At 54.4% G+C, this 22,451-nt stretch overlaps 1 protein-coding gene across 10 annotated transcripts in view; it reads right to left on the bottom strand.

The window, feature by feature from the left end:
• NFIX (nuclear factor I X) overlaps positions 1-22,451 on the bottom strand; it is a 99,017-nt gene that overhangs the window by 55,142 nt on the left and 21,424 nt on the right. For 3 of the 10 annotated variants that reach the window (XM_043586725.1, XM_043586730.1, XM_043586727.1), the window contains exon 2: positions 15,035-15,566. In XM_043586725.1, coding sequence (XP_043442660.1) covers positions 15,035-15,566 — 532 coding nt within the window. Of the gene's footprint in view, positions 1-15,034; positions 15,567-15,933; positions 16,060-16,590; positions 17,412-22,451 lie in introns of those variants that run through there. The other 7 variants (XM_043586726.1, XM_043586728.1, XM_043586732.1 and 4 more) reach the window with 7 other exon arrangements.

Below are 22,451 nucleotides of genomic sequence, written 5' to 3'. Positions count from 1 at the left end.
ATGGCCATAAAGCAAAAAAAAAAAACATATACATTTTTTGAGAAACCGAACCCCTTTCAACCCACTAACCCACAGCTTCTCACTTGCCTGCCGCTGTCCTTCCAGAAGCTTCTACCACTCCTCATCTGTCAGAATGCTCCCCTCGTGATGGCTGCTTAGCACACCGGCCACTCTCCCCTGCCTTCAGTCCCTTCCTTCATCAGCCCCTTCTCTGATTTGTATGCCATTCGGTGCCTTTGTGTCATCTCAAGGATAGGCAGTGGGCTACTTCCCATCTGAAGGTAATTCAATATTCAAAATGGGTTTGGGGGTTGTACAAAGCTACACACTGGGCAAGAGACCGATGCAAAGGCAGATACAACACAGTCTTAGTTCCAAGATTCTAGCCTAGCGAGAAAAACCTACGAAATGAGCGCAAAGTGTCCCAGGGGAGCAAAATTTCCCGGCCACCCGCCGAGCCCGGGTCAAACTTGCATTCAAATGGGGCCTCGCCCAGCTGACTGTTCACTTCTGCCGGCAGACTCTCCAGAGGTGCCCGTCTCCTAATGAGACACATCAAGGCAGGACTTGCCACCATGGGATCGCCCAGCCTCTCCCAGAGAGGGTGTGCCAAGGAGGCCAACACATGCCTCTGCCCACAGTCCGCAAACCAGTGAGTGGGGCTCTGGCACACCAGGGGCATCCCTGCAGCCAGAGCGCTTTGTCGGAGAGGAACACAATTCAAGAGACCTTGCCAAGCCAGGCTGGCATCTGAGTAATTATATTAATGAATCTCTGAGTTACAAAATCTAATATTAAATGGTGGCTTCAGAATCATCATCCTCAGTTACTGACCCACGTGGCCGAATACTCCTGGGCAGCAGCACGGCTTGAACAGACCGGGTGTGTGTGTGCGTGCGTGCGTGTGTGTGTGTGTGTGTGTGTGTGTGAGAGAGAGAGAGAGAGAGAGAGAGACAGAGAGAGAGACAGAGAGACTGCATGTGTTGTTTAATTTAAAAGAAATGTTTGGATTTGAAACTGTGCCCAGAGATCCGTGTGCCGGGCCCGCTTCATAAACCACAATACCATAAATAAGTGAGAGAAATCTGGCCCATCCTCGGGGCAGGGGCCTCTCATTTGGCCATATTCTCGGGCTGGCAATACCCTGAAGATTACTCCTCCGTGGAGCAGCGGCCTTTGTGCTTGGAGCCAGCACTGCTCCCCACAGAGTTCCCCGTGGCACAGCAGGCAGGGCCTTGCTTACAGACTTGTGGGCCCTGCCTCCCCAGCCCGTGCTCATTAGCTATCTCGATCCCAAGTCCAAACTCAAAAGTTGAGCTCAACACACATAAGGGGCAGCCTGCAGCCCAGCTGATCCTCCTGCTCTGGCCAGCTACCCGGTGCAGACGAGACCACCGAACCACCATATTGGCCATCGTCTGTGGGCCCCCTCCCGGCAGAAACAATGACCTAATTGGCCACACTATGCATGTGATCAGGGCCAGAGGGCGCCAGGCAGGCCACAGCCAGGCAGGCCACAGCCGGGCAGTGAACGAAACAGGCACGAAACACAGGTGAGAGAGAAAGTGCTATATACTCTCGTGATTACCTTTCACGCACGAAGGCAAAATGTTCAATCTGCCACCAATGACATCAGGTAAACCAGATTTCTGTGAACCCCACATACCAGAATAGGATTCAGAGCTTCCTCATCTGTCCCATTTGCAAAGTGTCCCATTTGAGTGGCAGAGTCCTGCCCTCGTTGCCGGGTCTGGGAGTGGGCTTTTGTGGAAACAAGCTCTTGCCCTGGGACTGGTACACTCAGGGGACCCCTAGGGCCGGCAGCCACGGTGGCCTGCTCAGGTCTACACGGGAAGAGCTTGCCTGAAAGGCGAGGGAAGCAGGCAGGTTTTGCCTCTCGGGAACTCTTTGGTAGGCAACCAGGGACGGCTATTTAATGGCTTTTCCATTTTTATTATTTTTTAGTAACAAGCAAACGATCCACACCAGTGCCATGCTGCCTAGCAGGCCTCATGCTCAGCACGGTCTTAGCTGCAAAAGCCTCTGAGCTTTGAGAGGGGGAAGGACCCTCTCAGAAGCCCCAGGATTCCCTAGAAAAAAGCCTCCGGGCCCCAGAACCCTGCACATAACCAATCAAAGCACAAAAAAATAGAGCTGCAAGAAATGCAGGGAGGAGGCGGGGTAAGTAAGGGGCTCTCTGCTAGGCAAGGGAGGTCTTGAGGAGACCCAGAAGCTCTGCTTACCACACCCCCCGCAACACAGGGCTTCTCCGTCTCACCACTAGTGACATTTGGAGCCAGACGATTCCTTGTTGAGGGACTATCGACTACCCTGCGCCCTGGCCTCGACTCACTAGATGCCTGTGAGCATCATCCTCCCCTGGCTGTGACAACCAAAAGTGTCCACGGACATTGCCAAAGGATCCCTGGAGGGCAAACTCACCCCTGGTTGAAAACCATCGTTCTAGGATGACCAGCCGTCCTGGTTTGCAAGGGACAAAAGGATTTCCTGGGACAAGGGACCTTTAGTGCTGAAATCAGAAAACTACCGGTCATACTGTGACAAGTTGGCCACTCATCCTTCCTTCCTCCCAGCTAACCTCAATCCCACCACCTGCCAGCAAACGGATCTCTTCCTCTACCCTCAGGAACTCGAAGAGTAGCTCTTGGCCACCCAGTACGAAACTACTACGTCTCAGACACATAAATAGATTGCATCCCACCCCCTGGCTTCTTCTGGGGCCAAACACTTTCCGTGTCCCCTCTTTCTTCCCGGGCGCCATCTCCCAGTGCCATGACTTCCACAAGGCTCGCTGAGATGCGCTCCAAATTGTTCACATATTTCTTATATTACTAAGGCCAAAACTGGCCTAAAACCTCTGGTAGGGGAAGCAGTCCCGCCCCGTGGAGGATATGACTGGGGTGCAGAGCCCTGGCTTGGCCCTGTTCAACTCCCCTTCGGCGAGTGGCCCCAGAGCCACGAAGAGGTCACCTGGGAGAGGGAAGGATGGAGAGACCATGTGGCTCCCCCGGCTCTCTCGCTAACAGGCAGCAGAGTCAGCACAACCTGCCACACAAGGAGGCGCCCTGAAACCCTCTGAAGAAGAGACGAAAGAAAATGGAGTTTCCTGCCCCGGCGTTTCCTATACCTGCGGGGAGATGGCCTGTCTTACTCCGGCAGCCCTCTGCCCAGGGGATCCCACCCTGGTCAGCCCCAGGCAAAGCACCCCCACCCAGCTTCCTATCCATTTGCCTCCTCCCTTTAAAGGCCTCTCTTTGCTTGGTCCCCCAGGGAGCGTTCTTATTACTATGGAAACAATGATGTCATGTGGCCGGGTGGGGCTGAAAGTCCCTCCCACCACCTCCTAACTAGGTATCATGTCTGCCTACGTCACCACTCAGAAATTTATAGCCCACTGCTGGGTATTTATAAGGTGCCTCTGGTGTGACCACAGATTCAGTGCAGGGCTGGCAGCTATTTATAGCCAGAGAATATACACTTATTACACACACACACACACACACACACACACACACACACACCCCGTATTCTGGGCCACGTGTTATATAACTGCCATTATGCAATAACACCCATTATATAATAATTATGCGCTAATGGGGATATAATGAGGACACACTCCTCAAAGGCTGCACTCAGTCAGCCTCCTGCAGGCCACCTCCGGGGATCTCCTGATCTCTCTGCACACTCTGCCCAGTCCAGAAGAGTCACCAGGTGTCACCCTACTCCCGGCTGTCATCTGCAGCTTCCCCTAGACCGGCTGACCCAGCCGCAAAGCTCTCTCCAGATTCCTTCCAGTCTTGTCCCTGCCCCTGGCCTGGAGAGGACACTCTCCTCTCTGCCATATCTTTAAGCCCAACACAAAGAATTATGATGGGATAAATCCTGGAAGGCTGAGGGACATTTCACCCCCTTTCCTTTAAGAAAGGAAAAAGGCAGCAGCCACCACCAACCCTGGAAGGAGACTGGAGGGTCCAGAAAAGCCTCCAGGATGCCAGGCTACTTGAAGAGTCTACCCCACACAGAGGATCACTCTGGCCCTCTAGGAAGGAGCTGGGAAGCTGGCTCCAGAGAGGAGAGGCCGGGGCCAAGCGGGGCACAGCCAAGCAGGCCACTTCTCATCCGCCCCTCCTTCCCTCAGTGCCCCTGCCACACCCCAACCCCCATGGTGGCTGAGCCTTTGGCGGGGTGGTGCTCAGCAGGGGCTGGGCCTCAGGCCCTGACTTCCACCATCGGTGTTATACTGCCAGCAGAAATGCCCACAGCAGGATCCTGGCTGCTCAGATACCAACGTACATCCTGCTGGTCATCATGCTCCCGGAAGGATAAGCAGAAACTGTCACCTGGCGGGGGAGGGGTCAAAGAGGACAGATAGCGGCTCTGCACCTGGGGTGATGGGGGACACATTGCTGGAACGGGCAGGGAATGGGAAAAGTTAAGACCACAGTGGCACTCCCTGGACCCGGTTCAATTAGCCCAAACATACCATCTGCTCTTAAAATAGATATCTCCATATTTAAAAGTTATTTGATACGGGAATTAATGAAAAGAAATGAGAAGAACTTACACAGACCTGAGAAGTGAGTTTCTCTCTGGCTCAGGAGGGTTATTTGGGGAGCTTGTCTGTCTCTCTCATTTCTCTATTGTTTGAATTTTTTAGAAAGAGCGTGTTTTACTACTGTAATAAAAAAAAATCAAATACATCATTTAAAAAGAGTAGTGCTGAGGCTCAGGCGACACTTCTGGTCTCTGCATCCCACGCTGCAGAAACAAATGTCTGCTGCTCTCTGGGGTCTGGGATGGGCCTGACGGAGCCGCTGGCTCGCCACATAGGCCTGGGTCAACTGGAGAGCAGAGCCCCCTCTTCTAGTCCCCAGATCAGTGGCCTCAGCCCATGGAGAGACCATGATGTGAGCGATGAGGAGCGATATCCGGTAGGAGACTCTCAGATGGGCTCATGATTCCCAGGAGGGAGAGCAGCCCCCAGATGGCTTCAGCCCAGGGTCCTGCTGCCCAGAAAGGGAAAATGGCATAGGACATACAGGGGAACAGCCAGGGCTCAGAGGTTCTGTTGCCACGCGACTGAGGGGAGAGGCGAGGGGTGAAGGCGGGCAATGTTCTGCCTGAATCCCTCTGTTTCTTCTACGCCAGAGGCTCTCAGCTGGGGCAATCCTCTCCCCATGGAAATGTCCTGAGGTATCTCAGTTGTCACACCCGGGGTGCAGCGTCGCAACTGACATCTAGCAGGTCGAGGCCAGAGATGTTGTTAACCACCCCGCAATGCACAGGACGGTCTCCACAACACAGAATGATCTGGCCCCAGGGCCGAGAGAGCCGTGGTTGGAAAACTCTGCTCTACAGGAGCTGTTATCAGTGGTTAAGAGGTTATGTCCCTATCTTACCAGCCACGGAAACAGGAAAATCTCTAGCATGGGCTAGCCTCTCCTATAACCCAACCCCTCCACGTGCTGGGAGAGTTTTCACGTACGCAGATCCAAAGTTTTCAAACTTTAAGAAAGGGGTAAGCGTGAGAGTTTATGTGAAGGAGCATAAAAGACAATGTAGGGCAGATTACTGCAAAACGTCCAGCCATCATCTGGTTAATTGGGACAACTGCATTCATTCTTCTTATTTCAAACTTCAGTTCCAAGCAGACTCCCAGGAAAAGGGCGTGGATCAGGGATCCCAAGATCCAGCCGAGCGGCCTGGCCCCAGGCCTGGACTTCCTGCCCACTCTACCTGCCCTTCCCCACACTCCAGGGAGAGGTGCCAAGAAGCCGGGCTGGCCACAGCAGGGTGGAGGCATCCAGTGGGCCCAACCCGTATCATGCTGCCTCTTGGGTCAGAGGCAGGGGGCCAGCTGGTGGGGAGGCCAGTGTCAAGGACAGGCCAGGTGCCCGATCACTGTCTCCACCCCACGTGCTCAGCAGCTGGGGGAGCCCTTGAGCTGAGCCACAGGCTAGGCTCCAGCCTCACCGGCTCAGCTCCTAGAGAGCAACGGAGACCATGGGGACCCGCACAGCTTTCTCCTCTGAGACTCTGCCAAGGCCAGCAATCCCCGTGAAGTTCAAGGAGCAGCAAGGCCCACAGGTGGCAGCTGAGGTGCTCCATGACCTGGATCCTGGGGTCCTTCTGCTGGAAACTCATCGTGTGACCTCAGTGCCGTGACATCTCTGTACTTGGGTTCCCTTCTCTGTACAGTGGAGATAATAATACCTGCCCTGCCTATATCACTCCACCATTGTGAGAAAGGGGATCAGCTTCGGGCGGCTGAAAAGGCTCAGCCAGCTGACGAAAACGAGCTAATTCCTCACTGTCCTTTCAAGATGGGGTTCAAACAGGTTATCTTCCAGGAAGACTCCCAGGCCCCCGGGTCTGATTCACTGATCCCCCACTGCACCGATCCCCCGCTGTGTGTCACCTGAGCACACACACACACACACACACGCGGCCAGGAGCACAGATTCAAACTCGGAATCGGTGTGAGAATTTGGGTGGTTAACACACAGACAGGACTCGGCACGATGCCTTAGCCACACGGGGCCTTCGGTGGAAAAAATGGAATTAAAGAAGGGGATGGAGAGCAGGGGTGTGCCCCCCCCCCCGCATCGACGGGGAACAAGAAGTTGTCGGGAGCCCGAACAAATGGGTACCCCTTCAGTTAGCAACCCCAAAATATTTTTGTACTCCCCAGAGGACCAGAAAATCAGTTATGAGATAGCCATCCGGACAGAGGCAAAAACACAGGCACCCGGTGTGGGGGGGGGGGGGGCGAGGCAGAGTCCAGCCAGACCTCCCTGCCGCAGCCCCTCCGCCTGCTGGGACCCTCTTCTAACGCCAGCCACCCCTCGGCTCCAACATGCTTAAAATGGCGACGGCGGCCTGTGGGGCCGGCGTTTGTCGTGCTGTTTTCCACGGTGCCCTTGGTGCCAAGAAAAACCTATCATCAGAAATGCCATCAGCTATATTTATCTATCTCTCAGCCCCCCAGCCTCCTCCTCCCGTCTGCCAACCAGGCCCTGCGGAGCCCCCTCACCCAGTGGGCACGCTTCCCTGTTGCTGACGCCCGTGACCACCTGCCCAACACTCACTCTCGGCGCTCCCTTCTGAGCCGCGGCAGTCGGGCCTCCACACAGGCATGACAACCCATGGGCTGCCCCTCTTCTTACTGTATGTTGGGACGCACCCACGTGTGCTTGAAGCAGGCACCCCGACGGGCATCGGTCTGGGTGCCTCTGGTCCCAGACTGCTGGCGAGGGAGGCCCTCCGGCTCCTTTCGGCCTCAGCCCCCTGTCCTCAAAGTCCTCCGCGAGCCATGGGCCTTGTGCCCTGGGAGGGGCACCCGCGCTGCAGCGGTCTCAAAAACCCTCACGGAGAGAGGCAAGAGGTAAGGGGAGGGCCGGGGGGGGGGGGGAGGTGAGAGAGCAAGCCTGCGAAGACAGGGGCTTGTCCCAGGCCTCGCCCCACAGGACACCAGGCTGCTGGGTAGACCGGTCACCCCTCTACTTCGCGCCCTGACAGACAGTGGGGAGGCCAGTCTGTATGTACAGGATTTCCAAGGAGTCCGCAGGCTAGAAGGGCCCCCGCTCCCTTCCCATCCAACCGAGAGGGAAACAGCAGAATCTGGGACGATAAAGGGAAAACGGCAAAGTCAAGGTTCAGGACCACTCCAATCCTACAGCTGTGACAAAGGCCTCTACAGGGGACGTGGCTACCAGGGGAATGTACTTCGGTCCCCGGCACGTCGGACCTTTCCCTACCCAAGCAGTAGGTTCTGACCTGCCCCTTCCGACCCTCTGGCCTAGCACAGGCCCGAGGTGAACCAACGACTACATCCTGAACCCCCACGCTTCCCCCTCTTGCTTGGTGGGGGCAGCCCCCACTTCCTGCGTCAGCCCAGAAGACCGCCCATCGCCTCGAGCCCCCAACTCAGAAAGGAGTTCCAGGGACCCGACCCCTCTGAGAATGAAGCAACCCAAATAAAAATTTTAAAACCCAGAAGCTCTTTCTCTCCAGCCCCCTCCCCCTCCACTGGCAAATGAAAACAAACAAGAAATCAAAGAGGCCTTTTGTGCGAGCACCGCGCTGACACGGCTGGGGCCTTTGAAAGGACTTCTGAATCGGACACTGAAGGATAAGATAACTGAAGCGTGGCAGCTCCTGAGACAGGGGTGGGGGGTGGGACTGATGGGGCAAAGAGAAAAAGGGGTGGGGAGGGAGCCACCCTCTCCCTTGGGCAGAAAAGGGGATGCTCAGCTGTGTCCTCTCCACACAGCTGCTGCGGACACCAGAACAGAGGGGGACCATGGCACGGCCCTCTGGCCAACCCTTCCTTGGCACCCCAGGTCTCTGCAGCACTAGAAAGCGGCAGAGATGGGCCCTGCCTCCCTCTTCACGGCCCCTGGTGAAGCCCCAACGGGTCTTCCCTCCCTCCCCGCACGGATCACTGCACACTCAACGCCCACGGGACCGCATCTTCTAGAAGTCACTACGAGGCCCTCACCCAAACCCTGCCAGCCGAATGCGGGAGTCTCTCATTCTTAGACCGGCCTCGCTCACAGTAGGTTCACCCAGCGCGTGTTTCGTGAATAAAGGAAATTCGACCACCCTCCAGCAATGCCAAGAAGTAAACTGAACCCTCAGGAAGTCCTTCCGCGTGTCTGGACCCCGGCCCTCCTGCTGCAGAGCGGCCCCGTTTCCTCTGGGTGGGTGGTGGAGCACAGCTGGTCCCCATGCTCGGGGCGTCCAGGTCCCCTCTGGCTTGTTCACAGCCCACAGCGCTGGTTCAAGCTCAGACGAGGGTGATTCTTTTTTTCCCCTTGAGCTATAGCTTCCAACTCGGCCAGCAGAGTGAGCACTCCACCGAGAACCCCTGTGCATCGCAACCAGCGTGGACCCGACTGGTTGAGCAGACAGGCTGTGGACAAAGGTGACACGAGCAGATGGTCAGGGGAGTCCTAGAAGGAGACCAAGCCAAAGGACTGTCCCAGGCCTGTAGGCAACAGCTCGCCTGACTGGGCATTTCTCATCTCCTCTTTGGGGTCACATCCCCTTCTTGAGACTAGCCTGAGCCCCGTCACCCTTCCACCCCACCAAGCAAGGCGTCCCATGTCACATTAACAGAGCACAGGCGGCCCGGGCCGGCTTCACAGGTGTGCGACCCGGACAGTCACACGCACCCCGTGCTTGGTCTTAACGCTCTCACTGTCGTCCCGTCGCAGTCCCTCATCACTCTGAACTAGGAGCCCCACACTTGGCGTTTCGCGCCGGGCGCCACACATTACGTAGCCGGAAGGCCCCGCAAATCCCGCAGCGACCACGGGACCGGATCGCGCCTGGCGTTTCTGTGTCCCATACCAAAGGCTCCAGTTTAAGAGGGCCTCCAGGAAGTGGTGACCAAAATGGCAAGGGCTCGAGGAGCTGCATCCAGTGTGGGAGGCGTGAGGGACTGGCAACGTTGGGCCTGGAGAAAGGACAGCTTCCTGGGGAGAAGGGTGGAAAGGAACCACGAGGCTTCAGCATCCGAGAGGCTGCCGTGTCCCAGAAAACTCAGCGCTCAGCTGAGCTGTCCCCTGACAGAAGTGAGACTGACAGGTAAAGGCGACAGGGAGGCAGCCTTGGGCTCATGAGATCCTAACAACAGCAAGCACAGCCAGCAGCGGTGATCCGCCACCTGCCTGCTCTGTGCTGGTATCTTTACAGGCTAGCTGCAACCCTCTAACCGTTCTCTGGGTTGGACGAACGGAAGAATTTTACAGTGGCCAAAGCTGACCTTTGAACAACAGTGACACCTCCTCCAGGATGTTCTAAAGGGGACCTTACGTTGGGTTAAAAGATGATCCGCGCCTCTCGCGAGTCTTACGAATCTGGTTCCTGGGCCCTGCAGTCTACGCCAGCCCTGGTACCAGATGGTGCTGCCTCAACGACGCAGACCAGTGGCATTTCTGGGCCTTGAAAAAAGAGGCAGTGGGTGAGGTGGCCCAGAGGCCGCGCTAGGGGCCAGTCCCCCAGGAAGGCGGCTGGCGCTCCTGTGGTCTCCCCCATGCACTGCCACCAGAGCCACCAGATGGGCCGAGGGTCCAGCAAAGGCTTAGGGGCATCGCTGGCATCATCTGTATCTTGGCAGGGCTAACATGGCCGAACGATGCCCTGTACCACCATGGAAGGGCCCAGAGGAAGAGTCCTCCCTCGGAGGACATGCACCTGAAAACCAGCACTCACTGCAAAGCCCCGAGCTCTGAAGCAGAGAGCAAAACCAGGGAACTCTTACACCTGAGAAGGGTGACTGTGCGCTTGAAAAAGTTCACTTAGACAAATCCTTAGGTGCTAATCCATTTCCTGTGACAGGTAAGGTCCGGCCGTCCCAGGACCCGGAGGTGAGGAGGGAGGCAGAATCTCCTTTCAGAGTGTTGCACAAACAACCCAGGGGAGCACAGTCTGCAGAGCCCAGATGGAGAAACCCTACAGGACAAATGACCCACTTCCTTCAACAGCAACAACCCAAAAACTGCCAGAAAAGAAACCAAGGTGGAGGAGGACCGCCTAGAGATCGTGAGTCTGAAAGACATATCGACCCGTCGCAATGCGTGCACCTGATTTTCTTCCTTCCTTCCTTTCTTTTTTTTCTTTTAAGTAAGCGCTACGCCCAGCATGGGGCTTGAACTCACGACCCGGAGATCAAGAGCCCCATGCTCCACCAGCGGAGCCAGCAAGGCGCCCCTGTGTGCACCTGATTCTGATTTTGATTCTGATCCTGACCCAGACAAACAAAACTGGGAGATAATTAGGGAAATGTGAACGCTGACTAGCCTGACCATGCTGAAGAAACGGTTGATTATTTTTAGGTATAGTGATAGCGTGGTTGCGTTCTTCAAGACTCCTCATCTTTAGAGACACGCACAGATATATTTACAGATGAAAAGCTACAATGCCTGGGTTTTCTTCTAAACAACCCAGCGTGGGTGGGCAGTGGGGGGTATGGATGAGTGAGTGGAGCCTGACCGTAAGTCAGTCAGCAACTACCGGCACTGGTGATGGGGGTTCCTTCCACATGTGCATTTCTCCATCGTGAACCAGCCGAGATAAAGAAAAGAATCACCACCCGAGTATCTGGACTTCACGGGCTTCCACTGGGGCCTGTCAGAGGAATCCGACAGGGAGAAGCTGACATTTCCATTCGGTGAAGCTTTTTATTACTTTCAGACTCTTTTTTAACTTTTAAGGAATCTCTACACTCGTTGTGGGCTCAAATTCACAACCCCAAGATCAAGAGTCACATGCTCTACAGGCTGAGTCAGACGGGCGCCCCAGATTTTTCCATTTTCTAGGACCGAAGCCTAGGTTAGGGCAGGTCCGAAGATACCAGATCACCTTCAGAGCCCTGCAGAAGCAGCTCTGGAGATAGCCCAGCAGCACTTCTGGACCAGCTCAGCCATCCTTCCTCACATACAAGCAGAGGCCTCCTAGACCCACGCTCCCCTATATCTCCAACCACCTGCCTTCGGGCAACCTCTTTGGATGGAAGGACATCACCGGGAACGCACCACTACTCCCCATGGCCGGGTTCTCTGACCCCACTCTGCCTCAACCTCCCCTCCCGAATGGGACAAACGCATGGCAAGATTCCTTCCCAGCAGGAAGGCCACGCTCAAGAGGCCCTAACACACCCTGGGCGGTCTTTTGGACCCCACGCTCTGGGAGTGGAGCTCCCGACACACACACACACACACACACACACACGCACACGCACACGCACACACGTCCTTTATTTCCTCCCCAGCCACGCCACCTCTCGAAGCTTCAAGTGGGGCAAAACAAAAACACACGAGGGCCATGGATGATGATGGCACTTGGAGGTAAAGCAACGCCCCCATGCTTACCACCGTGTCAAGTTCACTTGTCACCAAACCCGGCACCGTCAGCTCGGCCCAGACTGCGTCCTTCAACCCAGTCTTAGGGGAAGAAACGTACTTTAAGAATCCAAAGCAACTCTCATCTGAGACCTTGCCACCCTAGCCCCTACTCCTGGTTTACACCAGGAGGAAGGAGCAAGGGGCACCCTGCTGAGCATGTCCAGGGGTGGGGTGGGGGGGGGGGAGCATGGGCAGGAGAAGGCTGTGCTGTCAGATCCATGCTGTTTGAGGGCTCGGCCAGAAGAAGACATTTTCTAGCCAACTGGGGTGGCTTGCAGAGAAGAAGGCTGTGGCTGCACCTCACTATCTTGAGACCATCTACCCAAGGCCCATGCTGCACCGATTCACCCCTACCCCTTCAGTAAGGCACATGTGAATTAAAGCAATTCCAGCAAGAAATCCTACCTTCGTCGAAACTATCTGGAGTCCAGGGAGCTAGAGTATAGACGAATTCTTTTGAAATATCCCCAGTTCTCCACTCAGCTTTTATCAAGGAACTGGACCTCAGCCGGGACAGAAATGGCCGCGGCCACATTCGATGGGGCAACGAATTCACTCATAGTCCTGGGCAAATGATCTCATTATAGCTCGGGGGCGGGCGGGGATGCCTCCTTTCTCACGACAGACACCTGCCTGGTTAGTCCAGGAGCCAGGAGGCTGGCCAGAAACGGTCTCCTTCCTCACACACACTTCATCCTACCTTAGCCTCATGCTGGCAGCCGTCAAGAATTTGGCCTAAAATAGGGGCGCCTGGGTGGCTCAGTCGGTTAAGCGGCCGACTTCGGCTCGGGTCATGCTCTCGCAGTCCGTGGGTTCGAGCCCCGCGTCGGGCTCTGTGCTGACAGCTCAGAGCCTGGAGCCTGTTTCCGATTCTGTGTCTCCCTCTTTCTCTGACCCTCCCCTGTTCATGCTCTCTCTCTCTCTCTCTCTGTCTCAAAAATAAATAAATGTTAAAAAAAAATTAAAAAAAAAAAGAATTTGGCCTAAAATAAAAGAGTCCAGGGAAACAGCTCAGCTACAGGGATCTAGCTAGAGAGCAGGGTAGGAGGAAGCCAGAGAGAGGTGAGTATTGATTTCCATCTCAGCGGCCCTAGTTCCAAAATCAGAAGGTGCAGAATGCCCTTGCAGAGGATCTATCCGACAGACACAAACTCAAGGCTCCAAGCCTCCCCCAAGCTCCCTTCAGCACTACCAGGCACACACCCTCCCCACTCCGACTTGCTGTAGAGACAGAGAATGAGAGGATAACTTTAAATTTTGTTTCTTCAGTCTCATTTCCAGAAAGAAAAAGGGCGAGCAGAGGAGAGGACTGGCAGTTGGTCATTCTTCATGAGGGGTCACGATGGTCACACCGGGCCAAGTGCAAGCCTAGAAACATCCACGGAGGGAGGGATGTCCGCTGCCTCCAACAAACTATCAAAGCCACCTCTCAGAATGAGAGAGAGCGTGAGTAAGGAGAGAGGCCTCAAATACCACCTTTGCATCCCCAGAGTTCGCCAACATAGAAACCCTCAGTGCTGATCCTAGCGGAAGTTACTTTCCCGACGCAATGCTAAAAGTTCCCCAAAATTTCATTTCTGGATTAAGTCATACGACTCCTCCCAACTTCCCAAACAGGCAAGGGAGTGACCACAGCAGAAAAGTGAGTTGCTTTTCTTTTTTATGAATGAACAGGAAGGAAGACACACACACACACACACACACACACACACAAACACACACACACACACACTTGCGGGAAAGAACACTCACTAGAGTTGAAGTTAAGCCACATTCTGTTACATTTGCATAAAGACAGAAAGAAGGGAAACAAGGGAGAAAAAATACCGGAATAGTGGAAAGGGAAAACACACACACACACACACACACACACACACACACACACACACACACAGAAAAAGGTTTGGTAGCCCTCTCATTACAAGTTGGTTGGGCATAATGTAAACACACTTCTGCCTTGCTTAATCACAGAGTGCCGCCCGTTTAGGTTTCAAAGGCGGCAGTAAATTGGGCGTAGCTGAGTGGAGGCTAAAAATTAACCAGCCATCTCTGTTTCAATTTGTAAGAAAACAAAAGCGGAAAGAAATTATAGAAAGGGAAAGGGTGGGGGGAAGGAACGGAGGAAGAGAACTGAACCACCCCGACCCAAAATGCTGGGCAAAACTGGAAAAGCAAAGCGGGGAAGTGGAACTGCTTGGAACACAAAAGGAAAAGGGAAATTTACAGAGTTTTTGGATTGTTTGTTCCTTTCAGACCACTGCTGCAACTACGCCACTCCCCGACATGCCTGTGCTGGGGACTGCCTCTCCGCTTCCCAGCAGAGGGGTGGGGGCCGCGGGCATCCATCCTGGGGTCTCCCCACTTCAGCCGGCACACCTCGGAGGGGAGAGCGGAAGGAATCTCACGCGCCTTTTCACTCTCTGTGGAGTCAAATGACTTTCCTACTCTCCCACAGTCAAATCCCAACGATCCCAGCCCAAACGGCTCCGGCTCCGGCTCCGGACTGGGCATCTGGGCCCCAGAATCTGCCCACCTCTGCCTTCTCTCCTCTTTCCTATTCATTCTGGCTCATAACCCGGGCTTTTACACGCCCCTCTCTCCACCGAACCGCTGCCCACCCGGCTTGTGCCAAATCCCTCTTTTCCCCAGGACTTGCGGGGAAGCCGCAGGCAAGCCAGCACCTGGCTCCCGGTGCCTCTTCTGACTCATTTTAAATCTGAGCAACGAGTGATTTTTGTCTGTGTGCAGTAGTGTTCATCACCAACTCTCACCCTGGTGGATAATTCTGGGGCAGCCTGGCCCCGGTCCTGAGACGTGCAGCGCCTTTGGGGTAAGATGAGTCCTCCAAAGACAGAGACGGCCGACAACCCCGCAGGTAACAACGTGGCAAGGGAGCAAAAGAGGGAGCATGGAGAGCGTGGAGGGAAACGGAAGAAGGGAACAGGGAACATCAGACGCGCTGCAGCCCTGGGCAGGACAGGCGCACTCGTGAGGCCTACCGCCTGCATCCCTCGGAAAGAAGAGGAACCGTACACAAAACAAACGCCAGCGAGTAAAATAAAATGGGGGGGGGGGGGGGGAGGGGGGGGTTGGAAGTGACCTACCTGGAGTGTGGACAAAGTAAGCCAGATAAAGATCCAGTTCTTTGATTGTGACTCCAATGTGATGTGGCTGGACGCAGAGGCCGGGGTTCGAGCACTGGGGCGACTTGTAGAGCCGCTCCCCATCAGTACTTTCCAGGGGGATCCCCTTAAACAAAATCACCATGACCAGGTCCAGCCGCCACACCTTGTCGGCCTGGCGCAGGCAGTCAATCCGCCGGATCTTGCCCTTCTGGTCGGGGTTGGAGAGCACGCAGCAGGGGGGCTTCTTGCCCGTGATGGTCAGCACAAAGTCCTCTCGGAACTCGGGCCGGATGTCTTTGCGCAGCTTGGCCAGCAGCCGGGATGCCCACTTCTGCTTGATCTCGGGCTTCTCGCCCAGCAGCTCGTCCTTCACCGCCCGCTCCTCGTCCTTCGACATCCGCTTCTCGTGCTTCTTGAAGTACTTGCGCTTCCGCGCCTGCAGGTTGAACCAGGTGTAGGAGAAGGCGCGGACGTGAGGCAGCAGCGCCTCGATGAACGGGTGGAACTCATCCTGCAGGCGGCAAGCCGGGAGCATGCGGGGCGAGGGAGGACGGGAGGAGGGGAAGACGGGGTGAGGGGGAAAGAGAAAAGGAGAAAAGAAGCGTTAGAAGGGGGGCACAAGAAAAAAAATCGCCGCCTCCTCCTCCTCCTCCTCCCCCCCTCCCACGACAATTTTCTCTCGTGATTGTTCTACGAAAGTGTGGTCTGGAGCCACCGCCAGCCGAGCCAGCCGCTCGCTCCCATCTCAGCCCCAGCAGCCAGACAGAGGCACCCAGAGCCTGAGCACACACCTATTCTCTCTCTCTCTCTCTCTCTCTCTCTCTCTCCCTCACTCACTCACACACACGCGCGCACAGACAACGTTGCCGTCCACACACACACGCTGCTGGTATCCCCGCCAGGCTCTGTCGCGCCCATGACATCTCCATGGTCTATCGCAGCCGCAAACTCCCGTCAGCTCGCCCCGGTGGCGCGGCGTCCGGGTCTGCGCGGACTCCCGTGGACGCACAGACGAGGCGCGCGGGGGCCGCCTCGTGTCCCGACACCGGTCGATTTTTGGCCACCCCCAAAAAGAGAGAACATGACATCCAGGAGCCAGCGAGGAACCGGATTTGGCTGTCCCCTCCCCACGCTGTTTTCATTCCCTTTTCTCCTGCTCCAATTGGAACATCCACCCCAGCATTTTTTTTTTAATCAGATCTAAATCCTAAATATGTGATTTCAGCTTTGTTACCGACACCGATACTAATGTTAATCACGGTAATAAGGAACAAAACACTTCTTGTTAGCACAAATGAGGTGGTTGCCTCGGCCACATTAGGGTTAAAAGCCTCGTGGGGCGTCCTGCAGCCCCTTCCCCACTGACCCCTTCACCCTCTTTCCCACTCAGGTGACAGAGGGCTGGGCTCTCGCTTTTTGGTTTTTTTTTTTTTTTTTGGTTTTTTTTTTTTTTTTTGCTTGTTTGCTTGTTTGAAGTTTAAATAATAATTGATTTCTGTTTACAAAAATAAAACTGGAAAAAATTAAATAATTACCATTGATCTGAAGCACCCGGCAAAGCCCAACGCCCGATTCTGAGCTTCTGGACTCAACAGAGTTGTGAGTTGGGGGCGGGTGGGGGGAGGGGGGAGGGGGAGGAGCAGGGGAGGAAGGTAAATGTTTTAAAGGGGGTTATTATTGGTGTTCTGGGGAATAGGGGCCGGGCTTGGGTGGATTCTCAAACCCTTCCCCCTCCTCCCCCCTCCACGCTCCATTGCACAGAAGGGGGAAATTAATATTTTTTTTGAAAAGGAGCAAAAAGAAAGAAAGGTCAGGGATAGCAAGCAGAGAGAGGGAGCGAGCCGGTTGCCACACACGCCAGGTAAACAAAAGCCAACAAAAAAAAAATGTTCAATTTCGCCTCCTGTGCATCCTCTTTCAGTTTAAGAAAAAAGAGAGAGAAGGAAAATATGCAAAATTTCAAAATCAAAACCTACCTCCCAATCACCACCCCCAACACACAGCACACCCTACCCCACCCCCCACCCCACTCCACCCCCCCCCCCACCCCGTGCAAAACAAAACAAAAACAAAAACCAGGAGGGGGAAGGCGGCAGCTGAAGAAAAAGGCTTTCGGCTTTGGCAGCGGCACAGGGATGTAAACTTCTGCCGCCTCCCTCCGCCTCTGAGCCTGATCACAGGCAAAGGGGGAGCTCGCAGATTCCCGGGGAAGAGGACGAGTTCGGACCGGCTGCAGACCGTCGCTGGCAGACGCGTGCAAAAGAGAGAGAGGGAGTAAGGGAGGGAGGGAGGAAAGAAGAGAAAGAGGGAGAGAGCGAGGGAGGACGTGGATGGGATGGTGCTGTGTGTGTAAGTGTGTGCGAGTGTGGTGTGTGTGTGTGTGTGTGTGTGCGTGCGTGTGTGTGCTGGTTGGATTTTGGATATATATATATATATTTTTTTTTTTTTTTTTGCTTTTCTCTCTCAAACTCCCTCTCTCTCCCTTTCATGCTCAATCCCCATCCATTTGCCTGTGCCAAAGCCAGTAAAAAGGGGGGGAAGGAAGAGAGAGAGAGAGAGAGAGAGAGGGAGAGAGAGAGAGAGAGGGAGAGAGAAGGATCCACCTATTTGGCAATGAGACATCCTCGAGCAGCCAATGGCTGTGTCCAAGGGGAGGAGGGAACCAGGCGAGCCGGGAGGGTGGGGAGAGCCCCCGGCAGTTGGAGACCAAAAACAATTTGCCCAATCGACAAGTTCACGTCTAATGAACAAGCAAAGTCCAGCAGTTATGAATTTTTCATTCCAGGCTCCCACTCGGGTCCATTTGGCAGCAGCCAGCCAGCAAATTCGGAGTGGGGGGGGTAGGGCTGGGGGGACCAGGATTGAGGAAGACACGGATTTTTTTTTTCTTTTTTTAAGCCAGGAAAAGAAATAAATAAAGGCCTGGCTCGGGCGGGCGCCCCAGAAGGCCTTGGGGAGAGCAGCTGCGCCTTCTCTGTGTTTTGGTTTCAGTCTCTTTCTCTCAGGCCCTCACACTCTCTTTCTGGTTCTATTTCTTTTTTTATTTATGGAGCGCACAGGGGCGAGTGGAAGTTTTCCTCCCTGGCCAGACCCGCGAGCCTGCGGTGCTATGAATAGAAAGAGAAGAAGAAAGAGAGCTCGGAAAGTGTCCATGCCAGCCGCACTTCCAGGGCAGGGACCTGGCGCCCAGGGTGCGGCCACCCCTTCCTCCCCGGGGCCCGGCTGCCGCCGCCGGCAGGAGCACTCCCAGACGAGGTGCACCCCCACCCCCAGGCCCCCAGCGAGCTCGACCGCCTCCCTCAGCCCACACCCAGCCACGCACGCTCCATTAGCGGTGACGAGGGATGCCAACGCAATGCAGCTCGGCTCGGGGAAGCTGCAACAGTTTATTAAAATAGCCTCCTGTCACAGCACTCCGCTGACAAGCACTACATGCAGCCACAAACACAACAGCCAATCCCAGGGAGAAGTGACAAAGGCAGGAAGATGGACACTGCTTCCGAACAGTCACAGAGTCTTACGATGATGCCTCCCCCCAAGCCCCAGGAGCTTCATTCTTTGCCGTCTCTAGCCCTGCCCCGTCCGTCCGTCCACTTGATCCGCGTCTGGGGTTTCTTGGCTGGAGCAGGGACGGCACTCCCCTAGCCCCCAGTTCAGTTCAGGCTAAGGGGCCCGAACCCTACGGAGCAAGGTGCAGGAGCATACAGAAAGAAACCGATGTGAGAGGGGAAAAGCTAAGAAAGGAAACAACAGAGAGGAAAGGGCTCTAGCAGGAAAGGGAGGGCAACTTTGGGGAAACCAAATCACAGAGAAGAGCCCTCCCCGTCCCTCCCGCCCCCCCCTCCCGCCCTTCCAAGCCAGGCAGGACCAGGCAGGAAGGTGGGCACGGGAGAGGGAGGCCAGGAGAGCCATCTCCACGGGGCTGTCTCTACGAGGGGCTACTGAGCGGCCTGCCGTAGGCCTTGGAGAGGCTGTAAGGAGGAAACAGTTATGAGAGGCCGAGCAGAGGAGTTCACAAACAGACATGGAGAGACTGATCCCGCTCAGAACTGTCCCTACAGCTCCCCTCTCCCCAGGCGAGGCTCAGCCCTCAGCTGGCAGCAGAAAAAAGGTCACTGCTCACTCGTGCCCCTTTCTTCCCCATCTGAAACCCTGTGCTCAATGGCCTTTATGCTGGCAGAAAGGTTCCCGGAAGAGCGCCTGGGGTGTGCCAAGGCAAAACATGCAGCCCTGGGCTGGCGCTGAACCCTGACAATGAGAAAGGTGCTGGCCAGCACCTGGGACCCCAGTCCAGGTCCCCGAACGGCCTGAAGTGAGCCCACAGCTGACCCCAAGAGAAACAGAGGTGACCGAGCAGGAGGCAGGTTCAATAATTAACATCATGTTAATAACCAGCTTCAGTCCGATCAGCCAAAGATGTTAACTGAGTGGCATAAGATACCAAACGCTGCCTTTCCACCTGGAGAGAAGCAATCTTTCTAAAGTCAAGATGCGATGGTAAAAATGACAAGTGAATTTATATTTGGCATGCGGGTCTTTTCCGGGTATTTTGATTTATACTGAATACTGGACACCGCACAGAATATGACCAACGTGAGCCTCCTGGAGAATTCTGGCATATTCCGTCCCACAGACCACAGGGCCGAGTGGAAGAGATGTGCCGAACACGGCTTGATTCCGAAGCCGAATCCCGCTGGTACGGCTGGGTGGGTGAGGGGGAGATGGCAGGTGGAAGGATCCACGTGGAAGTTAAGGAAATAGGACAAGATCCATGATTCACTCCTGGATGGATGGAGGGGTCAAAGGTCGACGGCGTGGCAGAGAGACTGGACATAGAAGAGGCCCAGGAGGGCCAGTGGAGCGTCTCAGTAGAGCCTCAGGGATCCACACAGGGCCCACTGCGCCCCCTCAATGATCCCTTAACAGGAGAAGCAACAGGCCCTTCCCAGGGGAGTAACACGGAAGGAGAACAATCGCCAATTGTCCTTCTCCTGCCAGTTGCTGTAACCTTGAAGGTGGGCAGAGTGGATCCCCAGGGTGTGCTCTCCCCTCACCCTGTTCCCACGGGCCCGCTGTCTGCGGTGTGAGGGAGAGTTTACTGGAAGAGCGGCCAGGGGCCAGGGTATTCCTAACTCTTGGAGAGGGAGGGGAGAAGGTCTCTCTCTCTCTCTCTCTCTCTCTCTCTCTCTCTCTCTCTCCTGTGGGCACACACAGAGAAGAATCACTCGGGTTCCATTAGAAACACTTGGTGTGCCCCTACCCCTGCAGCCTCCTCCTCCTGCCTGCCACTGGTGGTGGTTCCAGGCCCTGGCCACGCCCCTCAGGAGCCCCAGACAAAAGGGGACTGTCCCCCTTTTGTTAAGAGAGTGGAGGCTCTGTTGGAAGATTACCTGTCCCAGACTCAGCCTCCTTCCCTTCTCCCCTCCCGCCGGGGCTGAGAGCTTCAGAGACCGTGCACCCTGCACACGGACAAGAGCCAAGACAAAAAACCCTCAGACAATTCAAGGCTTCTCAGGGCTGAGTCACCCACAAGTACAAGGGTTAAGGGGATGGAGGGAGCAAGGGGACGGGCAGGCCTCTGAGCCACAGAGGGGAGGGGGGGACGAGAATGACAGAAAAAAACAGGGAGGGGGAGAGGAAGCCAGCGGTGCTGGGAAGAGAAGTGAGCAAAAAAAGAAAACTAAAGACAAGAGGGAGGAATGAATAAAGGAAAAGCAGGCAATTTGGGGGGAAAGGTATTTTCTTCACGTAAAAGAAAAATTGAGAAGCCAGATATAAGACTTTTAAAAAGCAACATAAGGAATTATTCTGCCTTTGCAAGAGGAGGGCCTCTCTTATTCTGGTCAAGTATACAGAATTTGATTTTTTTTAAAGCACCAGTTTTCACTGGAACATTTCTGAAATACCCAAGCCAGTTTCAGCCATCGCTAGGAAAAATGTGCCTCCAAAAGAAAAAGACTGATTAGACCACAGAAAAAGAGGAAAAGAAAGAGGGTGAGAGAGAGAGAGAGAGAGAGAGAGAGAGAGAGAAGAAAGCCAAACCTGGAGAGAGAAAGCCAAGCTGGGCCCAAAACTGCAAAGAGAGAAAGAAAGACAAAGATGGACGGAGAGAGGACAGGGCCGAAAAGAAAAAAGAAAAAAGAAGAAAGAAAAAAAAGAAAAGAAAAGAAAAAACAGGAGCAAGGACAAAAGACAAGGGCTCTGGGTCAGGGGCAAAAAAGAAAATCCAGCTAAGGAGAATGACCACTTCCGTCGTAACAAAGTAGAGTGTGTGCTTTTCCAGAACGCCACCAAATAAATGAAGCCTTGTGTATTATTTAAGGGAAAATGGGGAAATTCCTATAGAACTTCACTCAGTCTTCAAAAGTCTTCAAGGAAACAAAATAATTTTCCTAGCCCAAGACAGGTTTCGAAAGCGGCCTATACCTGCCAATAATGAAACACTGAGAAGGGTAAGAAGTTATATCTTTAAGGGCAGGGCTGCTGTTCGAACGTTTCTTTATCGTTAAAAATAATCCTATTTGTCCACATCCTGCTTGCTTTAAGACCCAAATTTATTCTCTCAGACCCTGGACACATGCTAACTATGTGTGTGTATATATATATATACACACATATATACACACACACACACACACACACACGCTCACTCACTCCATGCTAATTTCAATAACTATACACAGTGAGCGCAAATAACTGACAAAACCCAAGGCCTACATAGGAATAACCAGATATTTCAGTATCCATTTTACTACTACATTATCTGCAGCCTGGGTGAAAAAGGAAGCAGGAAATTTTAAAAAGCCACGAATAGAGCCCTGATTAATCTGCCCAATTCCTGGGATTTTCTCATTCGTCCTTGGGCCGAAGCCAAAGAGGCCAACTTCGGATCCCCAACATCTCCCAGCCTGCCCCACAGAAGGAGGGACACAAGAAGGTGCAGGAGAAGGCAGTGTCCGGACTCTGGGGCAGAGATGGAAAAAAAAAACAAAAAAACAAAAAAACAAAAAAACAAAACTGTAGGAAGCAGAGGGAAGGGGCCAGGCTGCTTATCCTGGAGGTAGGTGGGGCCTCCCCTCTGGGGGGGGGGGAGGCGGGAAGGGGCTCTGCAGCCAGAGTAAAATCATCCAAGAATCTGGAAATGCCAAGCATGGAAACCAGAAAATGCACATTGCGAGGAGGCTCAGAGAATTTGGACAAAGCGGGTTTTTGGCTGACTTGGGCCTGTTTTCCTCTGCTCAGGAAAGGCAGGCCCACACGGTTTTTCTAGCGTCCTCACGCTTGCTGAATGGAATCGCCCCACACCCCCGTGCTGGGTCTAGGACAGGGCCTGCATCAGAACCAGGCCACTCATTCCTCTCCTATAAGACCGCCTCCCTGTCCCTTCTTTTTCTCC

Source organism: Prionailurus bengalensis, chromosome A2 (assembly GCF_016509475.1).
Source record: "Prionailurus bengalensis isolate Pbe53 chromosome A2, Fcat_Pben_1.1_paternal_pri, whole genome shotgun sequence".
Lineage (NCBI taxonomy): Eukaryota > Metazoa > Chordata > Mammalia > Carnivora > Felidae > Prionailurus > Prionailurus bengalensis.
This window is presented reverse-complemented; position numbering and strand designations above follow the sequence as displayed.